The sequence below is a fragment of the Ictidomys tridecemlineatus genome, chromosome 3 (assembly GCF_052094955.1).
Source record: "Ictidomys tridecemlineatus isolate mIctTri1 chromosome 3, mIctTri1.hap1, whole genome shotgun sequence".
Taxonomy (NCBI): domain Eukaryota; kingdom Metazoa; phylum Chordata; class Mammalia; order Rodentia; family Sciuridae; genus Ictidomys; species Ictidomys tridecemlineatus.
The window spans coordinates 41,746,146-41,772,523 of record NC_135479.1 but is presented as its reverse complement, the minus strand read 5'-3'; the positions used below and the strand labels follow the sequence as shown (position 1 = coordinate 41,772,523).

At 34.8% G+C, this 26,378-nt stretch overlaps 1 protein-coding gene across 3 annotated transcripts in view; it reads right to left on the bottom strand.

Annotated features, from left to right (window-relative positions):
* Nlk (nemo like kinase) overlaps window positions 1-26,378 on the bottom strand; it is a 145,293-nt gene that overhangs the window by 6,654 nt on the left and 112,261 nt on the right. For 2 of the 3 annotated variants that reach the window (XM_021728075.3, XM_005327806.4), the window contains exons 4-8: window positions 21,249-21,355; window positions 19,517-19,602; window positions 16,039-16,248; window positions 12,624-12,725; window positions 3,489-3,575 (exon numbers count right to left, since the gene is read on the bottom strand). In XM_021728075.3, the coding sequence (XP_021583750.1) occupies window positions 3,489-3,575; window positions 12,624-12,725; window positions 16,039-16,248; window positions 19,517-19,602; window positions 21,249-21,355 (592 nt within the window). The remainder of the gene's footprint in view (window positions 1-3,488; window positions 3,576-12,623; window positions 12,726-16,038; window positions 16,249-19,516; window positions 19,603-21,248; window positions 21,356-26,378) is intronic. The other variant, XM_021728076.3, reaches the window with a different exon arrangement.

Below are 26,378 nucleotides of genomic sequence, written 5' to 3'. Positions count from 1 at the left end.
ATGAAGAGAAAAACACAAACTTGATAACCTTGTTTTTTGCTTTTGTTGTTGTTGCTTTCCTTTCAATACCTGTGTATTTGGTGAGCCAGTTCTTCTGAAATCTGACTGCCTGGCATTCTTAGCAAGTAAGCCTTTTCTTTTTCTAAAAACATGAGTCTTCCTTTGGCAGCTGTTCCTGGAGCTAAAGATCCACTGGAAGAGGTTTAGTGTTTTACCCCAAAGGAGAAACAAGCTGGCTGACAGACACTATACCCACTGTGTTGGTCCTGAGCCCCTCTGGCCCTTGCTCCCCTTTTCTTGATGCCTCTGATCAGTCTCATGTAAGGCACTGAGGTCTCTGCTTTGGCACACTAACTCTGGCTGTTGGCCAAGTCTGCTTGTGACTGAGCAAGCCACCTGTCCACACTGGGGCAGCAGTGATTAAATCTGGGCTTTAATTTTATCATCTGACCATTAAGTCATTCCTGTCAGGTGGCAGATGGCAGACACTGGGTCTGTCAGCTGGTATCAGCAGCTGGAATCTAGTTCCAATGTTAGTCTTTTTTGTCTGCAGATTCTGTTATTTCCTGAAATCTGAGAATGCAGGGTCAAAAAGATTTTGGTTTCCCAGACCACTGACAGCATACTCTGTTGTTTTTTGTATGCACCTATAGAGGTTCTCTTTTACCTGAGAGAAATGTTTGGACAAAAGTAAATCAAATCCTTGACATGCAATGATCATCTTCCAAGTCTCTAAACTAATATCTTTTTAGGACTTCTCAATTTAAGCCAAAGGAAAAGAGACCTTCATTTATGGACACCAAAGAGAAACTGCTTTTCTTCAATAGTGGTCCTCTTTTGAAGGACCTAATGGTACTTAATTACATATTTTATATCTCAATTGCATATTGTGAGTGTCTTGTTTCTTTAACTGATCAACATTTGTAATAGATATGGACACCTGTTTCTATACTAGGTTTTATTGCCTTATCAACTTTTGAGTAAAAGTTGATACAATATCCATGTTACAAATAAAAAATATTTCTAAGTAAACAAACTGATATACTTTGTTTACTTCTGTAAGGAAGCATACACCCTAAGATCTCTTAAAATCATATGGTGTAGGGCTGGGGATGTGGCTCAAGAGGTAGCGCACTCGCCTGGCATGTGTGCGGCCCGAGTTTGATCCTCAGCACCACATACAAACAAAGTTGTGTCTGCCGAAAACTAAAAAATAAACATTAAAAATTCTCTCTCTCTCTCTCTTTAAAAGAAAAAAAAAAAAAAGAAAGTCCTTCAGTAAGTTCCTGTTGCCATTCTTTCCTTAAAAAAAAAAAATCATATGGTGTAAACTCCTATTCCAGTATTAATTTAAAGCTGAATTTGCTCTCTTGGGTAGGAGGGGGAAACAAGCCATCTCTTGCCAGATAAATCTCTATAACTATAACCACACAAAAAGTTTTATTTAATTAGGTGTGATAATCTCATTATTAAGGAATCAGGGCTACCTTACAGATACAAGCACGGCAGGCAAACCTGGCAGTGTTAATCTAAATAGAACAAAAACAAAAACAAAACCCCCCAAAACAAAATACAATAAAATATTTCTAATACAGGAAAGTAAAATTTAACCCTAGGGCCCTGGCTAAACTTGCAAAATAAAACAAAAGGTCAAACTTAATGATATCACAGGTGCAGTGGTACACACCTGTAACCCCACCCACTGGGAAGGTTTAGGCAGGAGAATTGCAAGTTTGAGGCCAGCCTCAGCAATTTAGGAAGCCCCTCAGCAACTCAGAGCCTGTCTCAAAGTTTAAAAAGGACTGAGAATGTGGCTCCTTAGTTCAATCTCCAGTTTCTCAAAACAACCGAACTAACTAATGAACAATACTAAATTACTAGCTCATTATGCAAGTTATGACTGCAACTGTCCTTAATGGTGAGAACTTGACCTAAGGGAGTCCATGGAAGCAAGAATTGACACTTTATCTTATTTCCAATATCACTATGTACTTCATATACCACAGTAAAAAACAAAACAAAATAAACAAATAAATACTTATAAAGCCACTTTAACAAAAAAGTCCATTTTGTTCCCTGAGATGTCACAAAAATAACTTGGTTCACCCTGATTGGTTCTGGCTCCATGAATAAGAAAACTTTTAACTATTTCTCATAAATCTAAATCTCAAACAGCACATTTTTTTTTTATCCCTAGTCTTTGCCAATTCTGAAGATAATGACCTTTGTGGATTTCATAATCATGTGAGAAAGCTGTTTTTTCCTCATCTCATACTAATGTAATGTCAGTAACTGGTAATTTTGTGATTTTTTTTTTTTTTTTGTATCAGGTGTTGGCGCCAGGGGTGCTTAACCACTAAGTTATATCCCCAGCCCTTTTTATTTTTTTATTTTGAGACAGGGTCTTGCTAAGCTGCTGAGGCTGGCTGTGAATCTGCAACCCTCCTGCCTCAGCTTCCAGAGATTCTGGGATTATAGGTATATACCATCAGCTTGTGATATTTTTTATCCTTTAAATACCTTTTGTGTTTTGTACTTGGTGATCTCTTTGTATTCCCTATCAAGTAAAAATTTTAAAATTCTTCCATTTTTCAGTCTTCTTTGACAAAAATTATTGGTACAGATATGAAAATTCTTTGGATGAATGAATAAATGAAGAGCGAAACTTATGGCAGACTTTGCTTTGTAGTATGTTCCAAAAGAGTCAACTCCAGAAAGGGCATTTGAAAATGTTACCATCTCAACAACCCAAAGAATAAAAATGTCCTTATGCAATACAAAGAACAGATTTTTTTCAAATAATCTTAAACATTTTTTCTCCTGATTTGTCTTCATGTCAAGTTCTTTATACAAATATCAAGATAAATAAAAATTGTACAGTTTATTGTTCTTTTCTATGGGCATTTTACCACTGAACTACATACCCAGCCCTTTTTATTTATTTATTTTTATTTGGAGACAGGGTCTCATTCAGTTGCTTTTTTTGCCTCACTAAATTGCTGAAGCTGGCCTTGAACTTGGAATCCTCCTGCCTCAGTCTCCTGAGCTTCTGGGATTTACAAGTATGTGCTACTGCACCGAGGACAAGTGGCAGTATATTATCTTTCTTCACTAGTGTCTTAAACATTAATAATCAAACTGTGTGATGAGTCAGCATAATAAACATAAAACTGGGGCTGGGGATGTGGCTCAAGGGGTAGCGCACTCGCCTGACATGCGTGCGGCCCGGGTTCGATCCTCAGCACCACATACCAACAAAGATGTTGTGTCCGCCGAGAACTAAACAATAAAACATTAAAAATTCTCTCTCTCTCTCTCTCCTCTCTCACTCTCTCTTTAAAAAAAAAAAAAACATAAAACTGGGGATTGAGGTTTATCATTTGACCAGTCATTATTTACATTGCCAATGTATTTAAAACCAGGATGTTTCTCTTAGAACATATGTATTTTTAATTCATTTAAAATATATAAAAACAAACACTACTTACTGGATCAAAGACCAACATCCTGCAAAGGAGATGAACAGCTTCATGTGTAGCCTGACTAGACAGGGTATAGAGTACAGGAAGAGATGGCTGTGAAAGAATAAAAAAAAAAAATCAAATATTTAAGTGAGTCTTTATGTATATAGATATGGATTACGGCCAATTTATAACAAGGTAAGAAGTCAGCTCAAAGGATGATGTGTACAGTAAGTGTAAACTCAAAGGGAACAGGATTTCTCTTCATTAACCAGTCTTCAAAGGCAACAATTGTCACCGATTTCACAGTAGCATATTTTATACTGTATGATGACTCACTCTAGTGTCAGAGCATAAAAGAGCCTCTGAAAAATGAAACTGATGCTTTAAATATGGTGGCTCCTTAGTCTGGCATATTAAATGCTTTAGCAAGAAGGAAATGCCAAACATGCCAAGGAGTAGGAGAAAAAAGACAAAACTTTGGCCACATGCAAAATGAAGCATGTAAACTATGCAACAGAAGCATGGGAACTATGTCTTATGGCAATATTACCATAAAGGTATTAATATACTAGTTCTAAAGAAGCTATATAGGATACTCAAGAATTTATAAAATCTAAGAAAGGATGCCACTGCTTCTGCCTGTTCTGTCTGAATCACCTTTAGCACTGACTTCTTAATTGTCTCAGAAGTGGCAGGCACATCCACATGGCAATAAGTGAACCCCTTACACTGAAGCAAGGAGATGGCTTCGATGAGAAGTCACAGAGCTAATGAATCTTCTATGTCATTGTTGGTGTGTCTGGGGACAGAACAGATGAATGGCATCATTGCCCTGTCTCTAAATAAGTAAATTCTTAAAGTAAGAAAGAAAGAAACAAGGAAGGCAACAAAAATTCTAAATTCATGACCTGATTATTACTGGCACGACTGTCAAACTACTTTTTTTTTTTTTAAAAGAAACTGACTTCTTAGTAGGGTAATTTTTTTTTTTTTTCTAATGATATTAGAACTACCTCCTACTTTCTGTAGCTAGTCTGGTAGGCCAAAGTCTATGAAAAATCAGCTCAGATGACAACAAAGTCAAAGCTTTGGTTAAAGAAACTAACCTGTTGGGCTAGGGATGTAGCTCAATGGTAGAGCACTTGCCTCACATGCACGTAGGCCCTAAGTTCAATTCCCAGCACCACAAAACAAAACCAAAAAAATAATTATCTTTGGTGGTATTGAGCTTCACTCTGCTTTGGAAAGTGAAGCAGCTTAGAACCACAAACTATATTTTATCTGAACCTAATTTATTCCTATTAGTTCTGAATACTTCTTATATTCTCTGTTTCTTCAAGGATTCCTCATAAAACTTAAAACTTCTGGGAAATCATCTCAGGCTAGAGCAGCTTTTCACAGTTTTCTGGAGCTTAATGTATGTGGACCTGGTGGTATCCCCTTCATTTGGCCTGATCTCTTCTGCTTATTATACTTTTTTGAGTCAAATTATTTACAATTTGTTACTACATTAATGTAGTCTATTAATGGGAGAGAAGAACCTCAAAGGGGGAAAGGGGGAAAAAGTAGGAGAGGAAAGAGAAAGACGAAAAAACAGATTCTGGTTTCTATTTGGGAGCATGTGACCTCTAGAACAATACTAATTCCAGGCAAACTGGAAACAACTTTTACTCCCAAACTCTTGTGTATTTGTGGTGATCTTATCTTGTATTTTCTGGGTAGTTAATAGATAAAAATTCAGAATACCACAAAAAGCAAAAAGTCACTACCATCTGATCATCTGAAGGTTAGAAAGAGCAACATTAATAGCAATATAAGCAGGTTTCACACTGGTCAAGCTCTCCACAACACCAGAAACGGAATACTAGAAGGTCTCCTTGTATCTCAACCACAGCCTCAGAATCCTGCTATGACAACTACTAATATCAAGTATTTTACATATCTGCTTCCTTCCAACAAAAGTCACATAGGAAAAATCCAACAACAATGAGAAAATTCGGTGTAGTGGCACACATTTGTAATACTAGTGATTCAGGAGGCTGAGGCAGAAAGACCAAGTTAGAAGCCAACCTCAGCAAATTAGTGAGGCCCTAAGCAATTCAGCAAGACCCTGCCTCAAAATAACAAATAAAAAAGGGCTGAGGATATGGCTCAGTGGTTAAGCACTCCTGGGTTCAATCCACATTAAAAAAAAAAAAAGTTGGCAGGAGGTAATGATTCTCTATACAGAAGTTTTCTTTAGGATTAAAGAGTAGATAAGATTAGATGGGTGTTCTAGTCCTGTCTTGTCACTAACTAAATAAATCTCAGTATCTTTAAGTATAAAGTGAGATGGCTGGACTAGATAAACTCTGAAGTTTACTTTCATTCTAAAATTGTTTCAAACTTTCTGAAGATGTATATCAGTGGTAGAAAACTTGCCTAGCATGTCCAAGGCCCTGGGTTCAATCCCTTGCAATGCTGAAGTGGGGGAGTCTAAAATTGTATCAGACTTAATGGGATTACTACAGGTAGAAAGCATTATATGCACAGAACATTCAAGTGTTTGTAAACCAACTTACTATTCCTTGGTACATTTATTTTATGAATGTATGTATATATGTATGTATGTATTTATTTATTTTTGTGGTGCTGAGAATCAAACTCAGTGCCTCACATGTGTGAGGCAGGTGCTCTACCACTGAGCTATACTTCTAGCCCTCCCTGGCACATTTACATGTTTGCAGATGGAGAAGCATTTCTCATTTAAAACATTTATGTCCCTAATTATTTATACTCGTCAAAATAAGGGAGGGAAGTGATGAAGAATTTTTAACTTACAACTTAATTTGTTTTCTTCATGAATTTTTTATTATGTAAAATAATGTAATTTGATATTCTTGAAAGATTTTGTTTTGACTGTGAAGAGCTGCCCTTTTTTGCACTGGCTTGTGCAGGTTGGCAGCCAAATTCCAGATAATTCTTAAAGACAGCGAGAGCAAAATTTCCCACCGTAAGTAATCCTTTCGTTTCCACTCTCCTGTGTCATCATTAGACCTGGGTAAGTTATTAGAGCCTTGGATTTCTCATCTATTAAACTGTACCAATACAAGTATCCTTATCTACCAACAACACTGCTCATCATTTAACATCCACTAAATACCAGGCCCTGGTTTGGTGTGGGAGCAACAGAGATGAATAACATCTCTCTGGTAAGCAGGAAAGACAGAAAAATAGGTAGTTCTAGACACTACTAATGGGGAATAGAGAATGAATTAGAAGGCAAAATTTATGAGACTTGAGGAAGACTGGATATAGGACAGAGTGGATTTAAGGCTACCTAAAATGTCAATGGCAATACAATCTTTCTTATAGAAGTGTACCCCAACAAATACATTAAAAATAAGACTAAGTGTTATTTCAGCCTAGGACAGCTATGTTGCAATGGCAATTCTTCTTCAGAAAAATAACTATGAATAATTTAGTTTCTAGCACTGACTCTACAGGAAAGATGAGAGCAAGAGGTGCTGTACTTCTAATTCTATTTTCTTCCCTCCAATTCACCGTCCATTATGGTCAAAACCAGTTAGGTCCAGCAATAGATTAAATTTGTATTTCTCTTAAGTATAAAAAAATCACTTTGAATAAGAGAAATAAATTGAATGCTTAGAAATAAGACCTAAATAACTAATTTCAAAATAAGTTTTTGCCAATTCTCCCAACATTCACACATGTAAATTCCCCCCCTTTAAAAAATACCAGTCCATTTTCTGTTTGTTCTGTTAAGTTTATAAGTCACTCAGTAATGAAGGAATATGTGGGTGCCCGTGCTGAGTCATGAGGACAGGAAGGGTCATGAAGAGTGCTCTATTAATGACTAAGATTAATTGTTGGTGAAATGAAGCAAGAATGAGTTTTTAGACGACAGTGAGAGGCCCTAAATGTTATGACACAGTCATCATAAGTTAAATGCAGAGTGCTGGTCGCTGTAGTGAAATCAGCCAGGCTGTGCAAGTGTCCTAAGCAGATGTTCCTATTAATTTTTATCTAACTACACAAAAGTTTTAGACTTTAGCTGGCAGCAAATAAGTTGTGGTGATTGGTCAGTAGCATTTCTTGAGTACACACAATTCATGGTGTACTACAGAAAGTATTCTAGGAGGATACAAAAGAATACTCACCTAGAAAATAAGTTTGAATCAATTGAACTCTCTCTCTAACATACTGTGAGTCTATTAAATGTAAAATATGATACCTGTCAGGAGACAGGACTATTTTCACTAAGCTAAGCTTCTCTTCCTCTTAACATTTGAGTTGTAAAATAAATTAAAAATACCATACAGTGTTTCTGTCTGCCAAGAATTCCCTGACCTTTGGTGACCCATCCCCATTTTACCCTCAAACTAAGTGGTTTGGCTGGGCTTGATTTCAATCTCCCATTCTAAGGATGGGCACCTGAGTTAGACCTGGCCAATCAAATTACATTATTTCCCAAGCACCAAGATTGGCTCCAGGATGGGAATGTGGTCTAAAACTCACTAGGGCCAGATAATGGAATGGCTAGTCTAACACAGACCCTCAAACCTCCTTTCCCTTATCTGACTTCATTATTTAGAAAAGCTAAATACTCATATTTGCAACTATGAGGCCACTGATGACATAGTCTAGATGCCGACATGTGAGCAGAAGCATGCTAGGCAGGCTTCTGAGAAAGGAACAGAAGTGGTCATTGCCTTCCTTTTCCTTCATTTTCTTGTTTTGAGTATGAAGTCAATATTCTAAAGATGGAAGAGCAGAAAGTAAGAAAAAAACAGACCTTGAGTTGCTACATCAGCTTCAAAATATGAGGGAAAGATGACTAATTTATTTAAATCACTATAAGCAATACTTTCTATTATCTCTAATCAAACACATTCCAAATTGGATCAGAAACCTTCTAAATATTTCTTCTGGAGCTATTTGGAAAGCTCTTTCCAGAAGGATTGCTATGGTAGTAAAACAAAGGCCTGGACTACTGGTTCCATATTTGCAAAAGATGTCTGAAAATGATGTCAAAACACGGGAAAACAGCAGAAAAGAAGAGTCAGATTCCTGACACAGAATATTATCTGACAACCCAAATTCTAAGTCAGTTGATTTTTTCAGTTTAATGAGGCTGTAAGTCCACTCTTTTGCTTAAGTCAATTTGAACTGGAGAGAGTCCTGACTAATACAAAACACAGAAGTATGTGTATTAACTAGCCAACACAAGTAAATTAATTTGAGGCAGTAATCTGTGACTTTAGGACAACTAGGCACGGTAATGCATGCCTGTAATCCCAACGACTCAGGAGCTTGAGGCAGGAGGATCAAGAGTTTGAGGCTAGCCTGGGCAATTTAACCCTATCTCAAAATAAAAAATAAAATAGGTTGGGAATGTAGCTCAGTGGTAGGGAGCTTTTGAGTTTAATCTCTAGTCCAAAAGAAAGAAAGAAAAAGTATTCAACTAAGTTCTCCTTGTGTTTGTGTGTATATATAGACATAGATATATAAAGATAAATATCTAGGTATACATACACACACACAACCTACACACATACTGTATTTTTTAAAAAAGTCCCAACAAATAGTAGCATATATTTATTTGTACAAATATGTCTAAATAAGATGAACAGAAAAAAATGTGCCTGGAGGGGCTGGGGTTATGGCTCAGTGGCAGAGCGCTTGCCTGGCATGTGTGAGACACTGGGTTCAATCTCCAGCACCACATAAAATAAAAAGATATTGTGTTCATTTATAACTAAAAATATATTTTAAAAAAAGAAAAAGAAAATTGATTTTTAAAAAACAAATGAACCTGGAAAGGTATTCTCAAACTAATCCAGAGAAGACTGGGATTAAGGGTGGTAACTTGAGGATGACTTTAACTCTCTACAATTTTTATTTTATAGGTGTTTACATCTTACTTGCTCATATGTATAAAATATATGAATACATAATACACACACACAGACACACACACAAATAGAAGTTTAAAATTATGCTGTGAAGATGTTGGTTGGTGCCAGGCAATATATACTAACTTAGAAACAGGTTTAAAAACCTGTTTTTGAGATCTGGTTTATAATGTTAAGCATGTTATTATTTAACTTCTGTAATGCCTCATCTTCCATGGGTAAAAAGGAATATATAAGAAGTACTTAGGACATTTCTTAGTACATAGCAAACTTGTAATTACTGTTAAAAATTATTACTAACAAAAAATGATTATTTGCATCTAACTTGCAGCTATTTAAATGATAACTACTTATAAGATGCTTATTTTTTCCTTTTCATAGTTCAACCTAAAAAAACTTAAATTGAATTTTTACAAGTATTCCTCACAAGTTAAAATACAGTTAATCTAATATTCTAATATTAAGCAATTTTGAATAAATACAGTAAGACAGAGCTTGTCCCATGAAGACTTCAATTAACTTAAGCAGCTTCACTGAATTTTTGAAAAGTTAGATATTCTCTCTGTGTACATGCATTTTCATTTTTTGTAAGTAGTAATGTGTTATCTATCTCATTCTGCTTTGTTTATAAGCTTAAAAGGAATTTACTTAAAAATTTTCAGTAAGTTTTTGTAAAGAGTCCTTCTGATGTTAAGACCTAAAAAGAACCTTATCAAATGCCTTTTCTGCACTGAGATAATCTTGAATTTTCTCATTTGTGATATTAAAATATTTAGATTTTCGGTAGATTAGCAATTCTTGCATTTCTGGGATAAACTCCACATGGTCATAATATGTAATTTTTTTTAAAAACAGACTTTTCCTACTATTTTGGTGACAGTTTTAATGGTAAAGAAAGGTCATCTAAAGATAAAATTTTAAAGCCTATACAAAATATATCTGCCTTTGAGCCTTTGAGCAGAAATGGTCTCTTAATTTTCACCCTCTTAGTTTCTCTTTAAAGTCAAAATGTTCTGACATCAAGATTAGCCAAGGCAACCACTAACCTTTAATGCGATGATCCCTTGAGGCAGCCAGGAAACTCAGAAATAAATAAAATGTTAAATCCCAAAAGGCGTTACTGTTAAGAGGCCAATTCATGTAAAAATGTATGTGAAAGGACTGGAGTGGTAGCTCAAAGGTAGAATGCTTGCTTAGCCTGTAATCCCCAGTACCCAGTACTAAGCACACCCCTCCCCCCAAAAAAGTGTAAGAAAGTATTCTGTTACACCTCTCAACCTATTCAACTAAAGAAAAATGGGACTTTTTCATTTCTTACCTTATGTTTAGAAAATATGACATTCACTATGTTTATTTAATTGAAAGCTCTAGATTTTTACAAATGTCAGATTTTACAATTTCTAAGAAAAAAAGAATCACTTGCTAGCAATGTGAAAAGGAATTCACAGTGTTTTAGTGCAGTAAACTTTTTTTTTTTTTGGTGGTGGTGGAAATTGAACCCAGGGGTGCTTTACCTACTGCCAAGCCACATCCCTAGCTCGCTTTATTTTTTATTTTGAGACAGTCTTGCTAAGTGGGTTGGGGCCTCACTAAGTTGCTGAGGCTGGCTTTGAACTTGTGATCCTCCTGCCTCAGCCTCCCGAGTCACTGGGATTATAAACATGTGTTATTACACACAAACCTTTATTTTAAAAAAATTTTTTTTTAGTTGTAGATGTACACACACTTTTATTTTATTTACTTATTTTTAGGTGGTGCTAAGGATGGAACCCAGTGCCTCTCACTTGCCAGGCAACCACTCTACCACTGAGCTATAACCCCAGTTCCTCCCCACTCCCTGACTTTTGAGCTACTCTAGACACAGTTTAGAAACTTTTCAGAAAGTCTTGCCGTCTTGGCTGCTGTTTAGCAACTCTTTGACACAGAGGATTAATTAACTAGCAACCTTTAGTAATAGCTGAAACTCCTCTAGAAATGGAGGGTGGCACCAGGGTGTCTGATTTTCACCACATTTCATTACTGTCTACCTTTAGCTAGGTAAGATTTACTGACCTGATGAGATCAGTAAAAGAGGAAAATTATTTTGCTACTTCCAAGGATACATTTTCCACAAGATACTGACAAATTAGTATTTCTGATGCTGGCCAATAAATAAATGGAACACAATGGACTTTATTAGTTCCTTCTGGATTATAGAACCTTCCTCTAGGTTAAGAATAACTTCACTCTTCTAAGGGTGTTGGGATTTTAAGTTATTTTATTGTTCTAAGCTAAATATCACAGAAAGATGTATCCATTAGGTGGCTTTTTAAACTACAAGCATATCTCTCTCTTTATTAGCTTGAGATTGTCTTGGAAAACACATATAATCTCACTTTCCTTTATGCCTATGAAAACACAAGCTCTGGAGTCACACTAGAATTAAAGAGAGAACTGCAGGAGAAGACGAAGCCTTAGCCAAATGGTTGGCTGGCCATTTGAAAGGAGTATCAAACTGTCATTTGGTATCATCAATCAGATTATCTAAAAGCCCAGGAAAGTTAGTTGCCAGCTCATCCTGTTCAAGCCTTATCTGTTCTGTTTCAGTTTGCAGTTCCTAAGTAAAGTATTCTCCTTATTCACTCTTCACATCATTAAGTTGTTTTGTCCAAAGGGAATTAAGAAAGTGCTTCTAAAAAATGCTGCTAAATCAAGAGGGCAGAGATAAAAACCATCTTGTCTTTCTAAGCAGTGATTTCGATGGTTCCAAGTAATATAGTATAAATCTGGCAATCTCTCTTTATGCTTCTTTTCTAACAATACTCACATCTGATTTTGTGTTAGTGGCAAGAATGCAAAGCAACAACTTCACCTTCCTGGCTGAAATAAGAGACACCAGGAAAAATAAGAGACACCAGGAATTCTGGCTCAGAATTTGGAAAGAACATCTTGATATACATGTACTGAGGACAAACCTCCATCGCTAGTAATTTTTCCCTTATGTATCAATAAACCAGAAGATACAAAGCTAGAGGTAGTTTATTGGCAAAAGTGCTACAAAAATATGCATTTCCCCCCTAGGTAATTGGGAATGACCATATTTTATTCAGTTTAGTAAGTTTTCAACTTTTTAAAAATTTAGGTTATGATATAAAAAAATAAAACCTACAAGTAATACCTTTGTTTAAAAGTTCTTAATACATTATCTTATAGAAGAGAAATTCTGCCCAGTTACCAGATAAAGATCTCTTTTCCCCCCTTTTACCTGTTTATGAGGACCCCTGAGTATGTGTGCCTTAGCGCCTTCACAAGCCGTCCTCATTGCTTCCAGTGATGGTGTGCCCAAGAGATCTGTGATCAAATCCAACTACAAGAAAACATGAAATACAAATGGACAATAAGATCACAGAAACAATCTTTCATTACTCTTAAATAACAGCCTTAGAAACAAGGACCAAATTTAGGGAAAAAACTTAAAGCAAGTTCTAGACTAACTAACCTTGCAAGAGTCTCCACTTTCACTTATGGCCTATTCAACAAAAACAAAACAAAAACATACAAAAACCCCAGAAAGATATTTATTGGGAATTCACGATAAAAAATATATATCTATATATAATATGTTTGGCAAGAATTGTATTCTAAGACTACAGCCCAGACTGGACTTGAACTTGTGATCCTCCTGCCTCAGACTTCTGAGTCACTGGGATGACAGGTATGCGCCACCATGGCTGGCCTATTGTGCTGTTATAGCATCTACAATCTTTGTGGAGTTGAACTTTTCTTCTGTTGGTGGTTAATAACTGTCCTTTCAAACAGTTAATGAATGGATTCTGATGCTTCAGACACATTTAAGCTCATAGAGGAGCTAATCCAGAAACCAGTTGTATGGTTTTTAATAATTACTCAAAACATTCTGACCTGAAATGAAAGATAAATTCTGTTTGGGCCAGTACATACCCTTTACATTCTAGTCATGCAAAAAATCTCTTACATTGGCAGGAAACAGTGGTACTTGGAAAACTATGAAACTGCATAAAGTCACACTTAGCTAGCTGAGCACAATAAAAGAAAGCAATAAAATGGTCTTCTCACATAGCAAACCTTGTAAGTAGCAAACCACGAATTTCCTGTAGTGTTACAATTGTTATTGTAACGATTGTAGGGTTACAATTGTTATAAGAATTCTTTACATATCAATTTTATAATCTAATTAACAATCATAGGGGCTGGGATCATAACTCAGTGGTAGAGCACTTGCCTAGCATGTGTGAGGCACTGTGTTCAATCCTCAGTACCACATAAAAATAAATAAAATAAAGGTATTGTGTTCATCTACAACTTAAAAAACAAACAAACAAAAAACAAAAACAATAACATTTCATTCAGATTCTTGTAGGATGGGAAATTCTTACCTAGAAAACAGTTTTCTGCACATATCTAAACCAAGGGGTAGCTATCATTATCACTGCCAGGATAAAGGATATACTTGAGAAGCTTGCTTTTCATAAAAATTAGATCTCTATACAAAATTTTCTGGGAAAGTGTAAAAGCAATATTGTGGGGTCTCTAGAAACTACTCTAAAGGCAAAAGGAAATAACTGGCTTATGGAAACATTCAGGAAGTTGTCTAAAATTGATCAGATTCAAGGGAAACACAATCTGCTCTTCAGCATTTAGGGTAGTTATTTTTCAAAGATACAGAGAAAATGCAACAGAAAAAATAAGCACTTCTGTGTTCAAGTTAGACTCTATTTTACGTATCAATTTTTTACCCTAGAACACACTGACAATAGATGAGTTCTCCTCCAGTGCTTAAGATCTATGAATTCTCTAGAAAATGAAATATATCCCATATTCCAGTTGCTTCACTTTTCTTTCTAAGCTCTTTTTAGCATCAATCTAAGATTCTTGTTCAATAGTTAGGATTTAAATTTTATTATTATTGTTTTTATTTAAGCTTCTGTATGTAAGGTACTGTCACACATTCATTTTATGATAGTTTGTTATGTTCAGATAAAATAGTCTTATAGGTAAGTCTGTTAAACTCTATTTTCTAAAGAAATTCAATAGTAGATATTGTCAATAGTAGTAAAAAATAGATTATGTATTATATGCATCTGATAATTTTTAAATTACTAGGATCAATCAAATCTCAATACTTCCTTGCTCAAAATACTTCACTGGCAGGTTCTTTCTCTTTCCCTCTGATGTCATTTCCTGTCTTTGATCCTATAATCCCTCTAACATGCCATACTTGTTCCTGCCTCAGGGGCTTTATTATGATGGCTGTAATATCCTCCTTCCTTCTTTCAGGAACACCTTCCCCAGCACTTTACTCTCACATTTCATGTGAGGGAAATGTGTTCTTTTGAAGAATTCTTTACTGCTGCCCTACTCACCCATCATTTTCTATTTTTAACCTGGTGTGATTTTTTTTCATCACAGACTTTATCATTACTTGGGGTTAATTTATTGGTATACTTATTTTATGTCTTACATGACAGTTTCACAAGGCAAAATAACTTCTGTCTGTTTTACTGCTACATCCCTAGCATCCTGGCACACCACCACCATCATAACTGCTAACATTTACTTGAGTGCTTACTATGTGCCAAGCCTTATTTTTAGCTTTACTAGTTTATTTAACATTCAGCTTTAGAGATTCTCCCCTCAAAAACAACAACAACAACAACAACAAAAACCAAAACACCTCCCCCTTTTTTTAATTAAAAAGAAGGTCAATGAGGTTAAGTAACTTGCCCAAAATATAACTGATACTAAGTGGCAAAAGCTATTTTTGAACCCATCCATCAAATTCCATGATTTGGGCTCACTGCTTGTTTGCTTCATGCAAACAATACTGTTAAAATTTATTAAAAAAAATACTAAACTAAAAAATAAAAATACATTAAAAAAAAGGGGGGGCTGGGGATGTGGCTCAAGCGGTAGCGCGCTCGCCTGGCATGCGTGCGGCCTGGGTTCAATCCTCAGCACCACATATAAACAAAGATGTTGTGTTTGCCAAAAAATAAAAAATAAAAAAATATATACATAAAAAAAGCTTAGGTTATATCCTAAGGAAAGACATGCATTAATGAATTAGTATAAAGGACAACTGAGGCAACACAAATGATTTCTGTTTTAGTTTTTTTCCCCCAGTGGTGCTGGGGAATGAAACCAGACCACAAGTGTGTTCTACCATTGAACTACACTCCTAGCCATGAATGATTTCTTAAAGTTACATTTTATAATAATGATTAGAAAATTTCTCAATGTTCAAATTTAAAGAAATCAGTAAAAATTTATATCTAAGCACAGAGTATAAGTACATAAAGTCACCAAATACATCTTTAAGTCACAGCCATTTAGTTAGAAAGAAGAGGAAACTCTCTAACAATTGAAGATTATACCTGTGCACATTATAACAGCAGAGTCTGCAGCTATAAGCATCAGTGCATGTAATAAAGTCAACACTTACTCTAATAGGCTCCTAAGTTACAAAATGAATCTCTCTGTAATCTTAGAGTTTGTAACTTTCTGAATTTTAAGTGAATCTGAATCTACTAAAAGCAAATTAGACAGTACAATGGATAAGCCCAAGACATGTGCAAGATGGCTTTTCCTCTCAACTCTGTAATAGAATTCAAAGCTACTAAAGCCCTAAAGTGAAACCACACCTGCTGAATGGGACTCTGTGCCTGAAACAATATTCTTCGTCCTAGTAGTTCTGCAAAGATACATCCAACAGACCAGATGTCAATAGCATTGCTGTAATGACGGCTGCCCATTAGGATTTCCGGAGCCCGATAATACTGAGTAACAACTTCCTGAGTCATATGACGGGATTCATCTAATTCTTCCACTCTGGCCAATCCAAAATCACAAATCTAAATAGAAAAGACAATCAAAACATTATCAGCAGACAAATGAATATGGAACAACAAAAAACAAAACAAAGAACCTTGACATACTCCTGAACTTTAAAAAATTTTTAATGATATAAGTAGAGTGCATTTGTGTCAAAATACAATCTGGTTTTATTCAGATGAGAGGGAATAAAAGTTTCAAACTTCAATGTTTCTATATAAAATGATTCTCATCTTCAATTTGTTTTCAACTGATAATTAAGTAAAACAATATAATAAGACACAGTTAAAATCATATTTCTAGTTTTAATGTAGAAACAAAACTATTTTCAAGACAGGCTTATAGAGGAAGGTATGATAAAGAGGTTTATCTTAAAGACTTCCTGAGTTGATTGTTTGCCATTTTTATTTTACATGTACAATGTACAGTAAAATTTCTTTAAAGTTATGTGTTTCAAACTGAGTCCTTTTGAATCCAATTCTGATGAAGTACTTTAGGAGTTCTATAAACACTTTATTCAAATTTCACACCTATCCATTTAGAATACTAAAATTCATACTCAAACATGTGTATGTCAAAATGTAATATACTGTAAAATACTAGTGCTACTAGGTTCATTTCTTCATACCATGAATATTTAAATGTTACGTTTCAGATAGTATATTAGAATCTGGAGACACAGTTAATAAGAAAGACTGCCTGGGTATATAGCTCAGTATTAGAGTATATTGCAAGACCCTGGGCTCAATCTCCAGTAATAATAATAAAAAAAAAAAGGAAAAAAAATGATAAGCTCACAGACTGGTTAGTTTCTATACAGTACAAATAAATTTTTTCTTTCTATTTAATTGAAAAGTAGCCTGAGGTTGCAAACTACCTGTTAATAAATTACAACAAAGCCATAGTTGCAACTACTACTATCTCCAAATATTGAGATTTTCTTGATATTGGGAAAATATTGATGATGAGGTCAGATAGTAAAGACCATGTAAGCTATGTTATCTCTGATTAACTTTACAAGAAACTATTAGAAGTGGTAAAATAATGTTTTAAATCTGTTTTCTAAGCTGAGGTACCAGAACTTGAGAAAGGGTTCTGGGATATTTTTAAAAGTCTGAAAACTACTCCTTTAAATGAAACAAAATTTACTCCTAATTTTTGGCAATCTCTCTTTCTGACTTAAATCAACATTGTCTATTCACACTAAATGAATGCATGTGTGCAAGTGGGGATGAGTGAGTATGAAGCCAACATTTAAAAACCTAATAATGAAGAAAATTTTTCCAGACAACACAGAAAAATCATAACAAAAAGACCAAATTTATCACATCTTTCCAAAGGTTAGTGTTCAAATAACATAATATTTAAAAGAATGTTACTAGGCCATGATTTTTTAGGACATCTTTTAAAACACAGCAAAACAAAAAGAAAGAACTCAAAATTTTTTCTTGCATTTACATTTCAGGAGAAAACCAAACCAAACACCTATTGAACAATGTATTTTGTCATAAAACAAATCCCTTTAAAAACATCAGCCTGATCCTGAGTTTACTTTTTGTTGTTGTTGTTAGCAAATGCAAGACAATCTGAGCCCAAAGTAAGAAATTTACAGTAAAAAGATACTGAAGATTTCCAGCAAAATTATCCAACTTTGCTTAATAGGAAACAAAATATATTCAAAATATGAATAGAAGCCATGCATGGTGGTACAACCCTTTAATCCCAGAGACTCAGGAAGCTGAGACAGAAAGGTTCCAAGTTCAAGGCCAAGCTGGGCAATATGATAAGACTTTATTTCACTATAAAATAAAAAGGGATCTGGATGTAGCTCAGTGGTAGAGCAATCTTGCATTTAATCCCCAACACCATGTCCCCACCCCCTGCAAAAGATGGAGACTAATTTAAAGAAAATGTTTTGTTATAATTATCTTCAAATAATATACAAATTAATTTGTATATTTGCTAGAACAGAAGTAGTGTCTATAGCTTTATACTTTACTCTGGCTTTTTAAAAGCAAGCCTAGATCTAGGATGAGTCAAAGGAGCAGAACAAAATTTCAATTTGTTCTAATCTGTGTTGTGTATCCATAAATGACATTTTCCTTTAGTTACCCATTTATGTAGCCAGAGGTTACAATACCAGAATAGATGATTTGGAAAATGGACTTCAAGCAGTTAATAGCATCAGGCATGACAGATTCTATACAAAACCCTCTGTAAAGGTTTCAAACCAAACACCCAAATAAGAAGAAACAAGCTTAAGTTGTCATATGATTGACTGGTATGAACAGGACAAAGAATTCCTAACTATAAAGTTTTTAATGTGTGTTTTTCTTTTAATTAGAAAAGGATGAAATGTAACTACTGTCATTTTTTGAGGAAAATATGAAAAACTGGTTTTTAACTCCTAAAGTCACAATTCTTCAAGGCCATAGTGAATTTTCATTCATATGCACTACAACCAACTGGCTTTTAAAGAGAACTGGCTCACAGTTCAGAGAAATCACTTAAATTAAAAAAAAATTTATTTCTACATTTAAAATTGTTAATGCTTGGATTAACTGTCAACAACCTAAGTAATAACAATAGTTTTGATGACTTTTAAAAGATAGTTCTTTCAAATTTATCATTGAAATGGTAAAAATAATTACTGTAGACTAAAGTACCATATAATACTGTAACAACTCAAGAAATAAATGGAATTTTTATTTGCTTTCACACGGCCCTCTAAAAAGGCTCTTATCTCTAATTTCTATGATGAGGAAAAATATGGTAGACCTTTCATTATTCAGGAGGTCTGCCAATATATATTTGTATTAGAGGTAAGGAAAGGCACATATGTGGATTTTGCTATTTATGAGTCTCTATAACAAGAGACAATGGGAAGTGGGACTAGAGGGAGAAGTAAAATTGATGCTTTCTAGAGTGCTAAATATATTCAACCCTGTAATCCATTTCTCTTCAGGGGAGTTACTGAGGATTGGCTATGATATATGGAGGAAATACACTTGATAGGCACACATAACTTTTTGTGGTCTAGCATTTTCACTTTCAAACATATTTCTACTTCCTACTTTGCTACCTCAGTCAAATAGCATACAGGAATGTTTTATGCAAAAATGTAGACAGTCTTCCTAAAAGGCTCTATTGCATTTTTATTTAATAAAAGCTAGAATAGTCTAATATTTTTTTCTGATATATACTTTCTTTAACAATGGAACAATCTCAAAAGACATCAACTTCTCTATTATTCATTATAATTCTAATTTTAAAACTGAAAAAAGATACCTTAAGAACACAGTTGCTGTTCACAAGAAGATTCCCTGGCTTAATGTCTCGATGTAAAATGCCAGCTGAATGGAGATATTTCAGACCTGAAATAATGAACAGATTTAATTGCAGATGTTTAATTCCTTTTAGTCAATTAATGATGCTGGACAAATCTTAGAAGGTTACAGAGTAGAGGATTTAGAATTGTTCCTAAGTAACTGCATAATGCATATTATTAAATAATAAGTTTGACTTAGTCCCCTCTCAAAAAATCAATTTTGCTACAGTAAAATCATGCAAGGTGTGCATATTCCAAGAGATAATGTCTATAATTTAAACTAGTACATAGATTTAAATATAGATAAGCTTTTCAGACTCCCAAGTTAAGACTGACCATACCAATAGCCTTCAATTGCTTATCAGTGTGACCAGTGAAGTTCTGGTACTGATAATCTTAACCTATGATTCTGAACCTACTTCAACAAAATAATTTCCATTAAGCAATAGGGAGCCTTTCCCAGGGCAGATTTTTCACTGATATGACAAAACTGAGGAGCTTGTCCACATGTGTCAGTAGTATTTTCTAACACTGAGAATCAAGAGGATAGGTCATAACTTTTAAAATAATTTTGACATCTTAAAAGATTGGGGCTTTAGCACTGCTAAAAGACACAGCCTCAGGTTGAGACTTCTTTTTTTAAAAATAAAATGTAGCAAATCACACTTTCCCACATGTATAAAAAGAGACAATAATCTTCTCCATTTCCCCCACCACAGAATATCAAATCTATAGGAGGTGAACTTTCTAGTTTTAATATTGCTTATGCATTTTAATTCTTTTTGGCAGATGCTTTTCAATCTCTTTAAAGAATCACTTAATTCTATGAAAAAAATTATTTTACTGGATAAGAAAGCTATTTTAGCTTTTAATAATTTTTCACTTATAACTGCAAATTTTGAAGGATACAACTGATGGCAGAAGTGGCATCCATTATGTTGGCCTACATTGTTTCTTAGTTAACTCCGTGCTTTTTTTTAAGTACCAGGGATTGAACCCAAGGGCATTAACTATTGAGCCACATCCCCAGCCCTTTCTTATATTTGGACTCTGAGTCTCACTAAGTTGCTAGGGCCTCGCTAAGTTGCTGAGGCTGGCTTTGAACTCATGATCCTCCTGCCTCAGCTTCCCAAGCCACAAGGATTACAGGCATATGCCACTGTGCCCAGCTAGGTCCATGCTCTTAATGAGCCATTCTGGAGTTATTTAGCTGGTTTTTTCTATTGGTCTCCTCTTTCTGCTTTGGTTTTAAGGTCAATTTATTTCTCTAGAGTTGGACTTAGTATACCAACCAATACTCCGACAAGTATACCTATTATTGGCTTGCAGAATGCATTTCATCCATAGGAAGTACAGTCATTTTTAAATTTAGTCATCTGATACCATGTACTCTTACTATGTAGAGAATTAAAGGCTGCTTAAATGCATGTGGGACAAACCACTCTGCTTATTTGTCTTCCTAGATTAATCCAACTCAACTGCCCAGTGAAATTCACTACTCTACCATCATGAATATAAGAACTATTTGTCATTACATAATATCAAATATGAAAATGATGAAATACAACTTGGTCCAAAAGAAAGCAGTTAGGAAAGAAGAAAATCTTGGAAGGCCAGATTAAAGTTCAAGTGAACAGCAAAACATTTCATTTATATCATGACATGCCTTTTTCTTCATGAAGAAAATCTTACCTCGCAAAATCTGATAAAGAAAAACTTTGACATGATCTGAGCTGAGTGGTTGAGGAGAGACGATAATTTTATGTAGGTCACTCTGCATCAATTCTGTGACAACATATCTTGAGGTTTTAAGTTAAGGATAGTTCAGAGAATTCAGCCCTTGATCCCCCCAAAGCAGTCATCAGATCTAGGGTAATTGTCTTTCCAAGGCTAGAAAAGTTTAAGAAAAAGAGCTTCTAGCACAACAGAGGTGAGAATTCAATCTTTACAAGATAAAACATTGACAAAATTAAAAGAATTATATGCTTAAAAGTTAGTAGAAGTAAGCAACAAAATGATTTACTTATGAAAAGCATCATAAAGAGAATACCAAAGGTAAACATTTGAAATAACAGGTCAGGAAAAATGGGAAGACCAAACAGTCTCAAGGTCTATTCAGAAATGTAACTGGAGGATCCTTTGAATCCAAAACAAAAGGGGGTTTGGTAATCTCATTTTAGTCTACCATGGAAAAAGATCACAACCCATCCATTGAATTATCGATTAAATTACTTTATAAATAATTCTTTTATTATTTAACTCTTGTATAAGTTTGCAAGACCTTCTTATAAAATTTCAAGCTTCCTATGCTTTGTACTCAGTTGTATCCTCAGGGTTTTGTTTAATCAACACATGGCAGATGATCAAAGAGACTGGGGAACCATGGAAATGTGGAATTCAGGACTCCTGCTAAGCACATGGATGTTATAGATATTAAGGAATCATCTTTTGTTGTATCTAGAATAGATTCATGTCTTGCCCTGCCTGAAGTTTAAAACTCATTAAAAGTTTAGACGAATTTTATGATTTTACTATATAACCATCCTTAAGACAATTTCCAATTTAAAATTTTTAGCAAAGATGTGTAGAAAAAGGGACAACTTGGGAGCAGGGAGAATGAATAGCATTTGACACAAAACAGAAAATTCTCTTCTCCTTGTCTTTAGTATAAAAAAGGTCTTTCCTTGTCCCTCACTGCTTGATGTTTCTAAGTCTCCTTTGTAAGTCCTCTTTTCCTCTCCAACTAAATGTTGAAATGCTCCAGGGCTTGGTTCTTGGTCCTCTTCTTTATTCACACTTACCCTTCTTGGGTATTTGAATCCAGTTCCATTCCTCTTAACATACATGCTGAAGTAGCTCACACCACCAACCACAAACTTTGGAGTTATCCTTGATATTTATCCCTCTCAAAATTCTGTTGGTTTTACCTTCAAAATTTAGCTACAATTAGGGCACTTCTTAATATGTCTACTCTTATCATTCTGGCCCATGAGTCCTAGATTTCTAAAACATTATTTTTCTTTTTTACTGTTTTATTCATGCCTATACACTGACATTTACTGTATTATACAGAAAATATGGCTGGGTGGGATGGCGTGTATTTGTAATCCCAGTGGCTTAGTAGGCTGAGGCAGAGGGCTACAAGTTCAAAGCAAACCTCAACAATTTAGCGAGACTCTGTCTCAAAATAAAAAATAAAAAGGGCTAAAAGGCTGAGGGGTGTGGAGTGTTAGGCGCCTCTGGGTTCAATCCTTGGTACCAAAAAAAAAAAAAAGTTTCAGGCTTCTACATGCTTACATATTTTAATCTCAGATTTTATAATTCAGGTTTTTTCCAAAAAAGTATATTTTGCCTCATAATGAAAGTGAGACAATGTGATTTGACATGTGGAATTTCCTTATGGGACAGTTCTCAGTGACAAATTAGAATTATTCCATAAAATGATATTATCAGGGTTATATTTAGTTTTTCTTTTTATTCAATGTTTTCTTATGAGATTTTTCAAACATATTGAAAATTTGAAGGAATTAAATAGCGACCACCTATATACTCTCAGTATTTTGTAGACTCTTAATATTTTGCCATATTGTTCTGTCATATATCCACCCATTAATTCATTTAAATTTTTTGATGCACTTCACAGAATAATCTTTTAAGATTAAGTAAAAATTGTGTCATTCTTGTGCAAAAGTTTTCTATCCCATTTTCGGTAAAAACCAAAGTCTTTCAAATGGCCAGGTCATAGTGATCTGACCTTCTTCTCTGATAGCCTCTCCTATCACTTTCCTCCTGTGCTAGACACATTCCAACCTTAGGCCTTTGCTGTAGCTGCTCCCTTTGCATGTACTGTACTTCCCAATACCTATTTAGCCCTTACATCTTTCATCTCCTTTGCAGCTTTACTTAAATCTTATCTTTCAAATGATACCTATCTTGACCAATCTGATAACGCATCCTGCACTCCCTACCCAATTGCTACCTCCTTGTACAGCTTTCCTTTTTTTGCCCCTAGTGCTTATCATCCTATATAATTACTTCTTATGTTTATTATTTGTTATACTCAGCCCTGCTCCATGAAGGCAAGAGTTTTTGTCTGTTTTGTTTACAAGTCTATCCCAAACTCTCAGGATGGTGCCTACACATAGTAAATCCTTATAAATATTTATTGAAGGAATGAACTAATATATTGAGCATCTAACAGGTAACTGGCATGCTACTAATTATTTTAAATATATTATCGCATCTAATTGTCATGGCAGGCTGGGGATGTAACTCAGTGGCAGAGAATTTGCCCCATGTACAAGGCCCAGGTTCAATTCCCAGGACTGAAAAATAAAAAAATAAAACCAAACAAACCTCCATTTAATTTTTATGGTAAACCTACAAAGTAGGTAGTGACATCCCCAATTTACAAATGAGGAAAGTTAGGTTAACAGAGAAAGTAACCTGCCTAAGGTTACACTGCAGTAAAGCTTAGATTTGCCTGTATCTAAAATTGCTTCATTGGCTCTCCATAATTTTGAATTTATCTTTTCTTCTTCTGTTTTGAAAAACATTGGAGAAAAGCTATAATAAAATAAACTAAATGTTCACTGTCTTTCCTAAGAAGAATTTCGGCTGATAAACGCAGAAGCAGTAGAATTGGGGCGGGGGGGGGCATCATTCTGCAACTTCTGTGAAATCATGGATCTAGCACTATCAATCACTAGGAAAGCCACTTGAAAGGGATGAGAACAAGCCTGATATCAACTCAATCCACCACTCAATTTTAGCATCATTTAATGTGGGACAAAATATTATGTCCTTATGATAAGCACACCACTGACTACAAAGTATTCATGCCTAAAAAAGTCTAATTTAAATATAATCTGTCCTCTAGCTCTGATTACCAGCTTATTAGAAATATGGGGAATAAAGAACCAGGGTACCATGAAGAAGCAAACGGCTAAATACACTATATGGATCATTCTTCAGGAAATATTTCTGAACAAGTCAAAGATCCCTCCTCTAAAGTATGTGGTAGGTGGGAGGGGGAATGAAGTCAGGCAGGAATGTTTGGGATAAAGGAGACTCAAAGAGATATAATAACCAAATTCAAATGTGTGAACTTTGTTTAGATCCTGATTCAAAGAGAGATCTTTAAGGCTATCCGAAAAGATATTAAGGAATAGGATAACTCTATTAGACATGATTATGGCATACTGCTTATGTTCTTATGAGTAATGCATATTTAAGTATTTATAGGTGCAGTAATAAGATGTTTGGGATGTACTTTAAAAGACTTCAGCCCTCCTTTTCAAAAAAGGAGGCATCAGGGTAGAGACAAAATGAGAATGGCAAAAAGATCAACATTATTGAAGATGGTATTTCAGAGTTATTACACTATTGTCTCTACTCAAATTTTCATAATAGTTTTTAAAAACTTTATGTAGAAAACTCCAGTTTTCTACATTTGAAATACAAAGAAACATAAGAATATAAAAACTACCCAGAACACTATTTCTTTGAACTAAACAACTATATTTTGATGAAAATACGTATCTACATATATGTATATTTAAAATAAAATTTGGATAATATATATAGCTTTGCTGCCTATTGCCTTAATTTGAAAAAATATAAATATGTAAATAAAAAATATGGGAAGTCTGTCATTAAATAAAGCAGGATTTTATCCAGAGTTCTAATGTACAGATGTAATTCATTTGACCAATCCACCACTGTTAAAAACCTAAGTTATTAATGGGGCATGGTGGAGCATGCCTGTAAATCCAGCAACTTGGGAAGCTGAGATAGGAGGATCACAAGTTCAAAGCCAACCTCAGCAACTTAGTGAGACCCTTAGCAACTTAGTGAGACCCTGTCTTAACATAAAAAAGTTAACTAAAAGGGCTGGGAATGGCAAAGTACCCTTGGGTTAATCTCCAGTACCAAAGACAACAACAACAACAACAACAAAAAAAAAATCTAAGTTATTTCTATTTCTAATTTTAAATAACTCTGGGCTAAACATGCTATACACATAGCTTTATGTGAATCTCATTATTTCCTAATGAATGATTCCTGAAGTGGAATTATGGTATCAAAGAATTATACGATAAACTATACACCTTTAAAAATTCAAAAATACCATTGTATTACATAATCTTTTATCATTTGAAGTGCTATTTAGCATTCTTTTTAAGTGTAATATGTCATGAGTTAAATAATTCCCTATCACAAGATGTTTAGGCTATTAGTGTTTGAGTATAATGTAGCAGTTAGAGCTTTACAGTATTGTGTCATGAGTGAACCTTAACTATGTGTAGATCCTCTCTCTTGGTTAATACATTTCTCCAGAAAACAACCCTCTTTCTTTTGGCTTAGGTGGTATAGGCCAGGCTGCTAGGGTTCTGTGCGAGTGGGGCTGGGAGCCAGAGAAACCACAGCCTAACATGCTGTCTCCACATAATAAACCTTTACTCTCCTGTAGGGTGGGGTTAAGAAAGACTGGGGCATTCTACTACATCTACTACAGGTGTATAAACAAGTCTGTGTTCAGACTCATTTGCATCCCTAATTTCTGACACCTGAGGCCTCCAATTTCTGAGCCTTTTTGACGTTCTGTAGCAAGAATCAACCTGTTTCTGGTTCTCACCATTGCCAGCTTAAATTTCTGCCCCTTCTGGTTTAAATTTTTAATTCTTTATTGATATTTTAGGAGGACCACAGGGAAGAGTGGTAGTAAAGATCTGTGGTCTAACAACTGTGTATGCAAGTTGAAAACCATTTACAGGTTTATTGGTCACATGCTTGTATGAGCACGAGAGAAGAAAAAAGAAA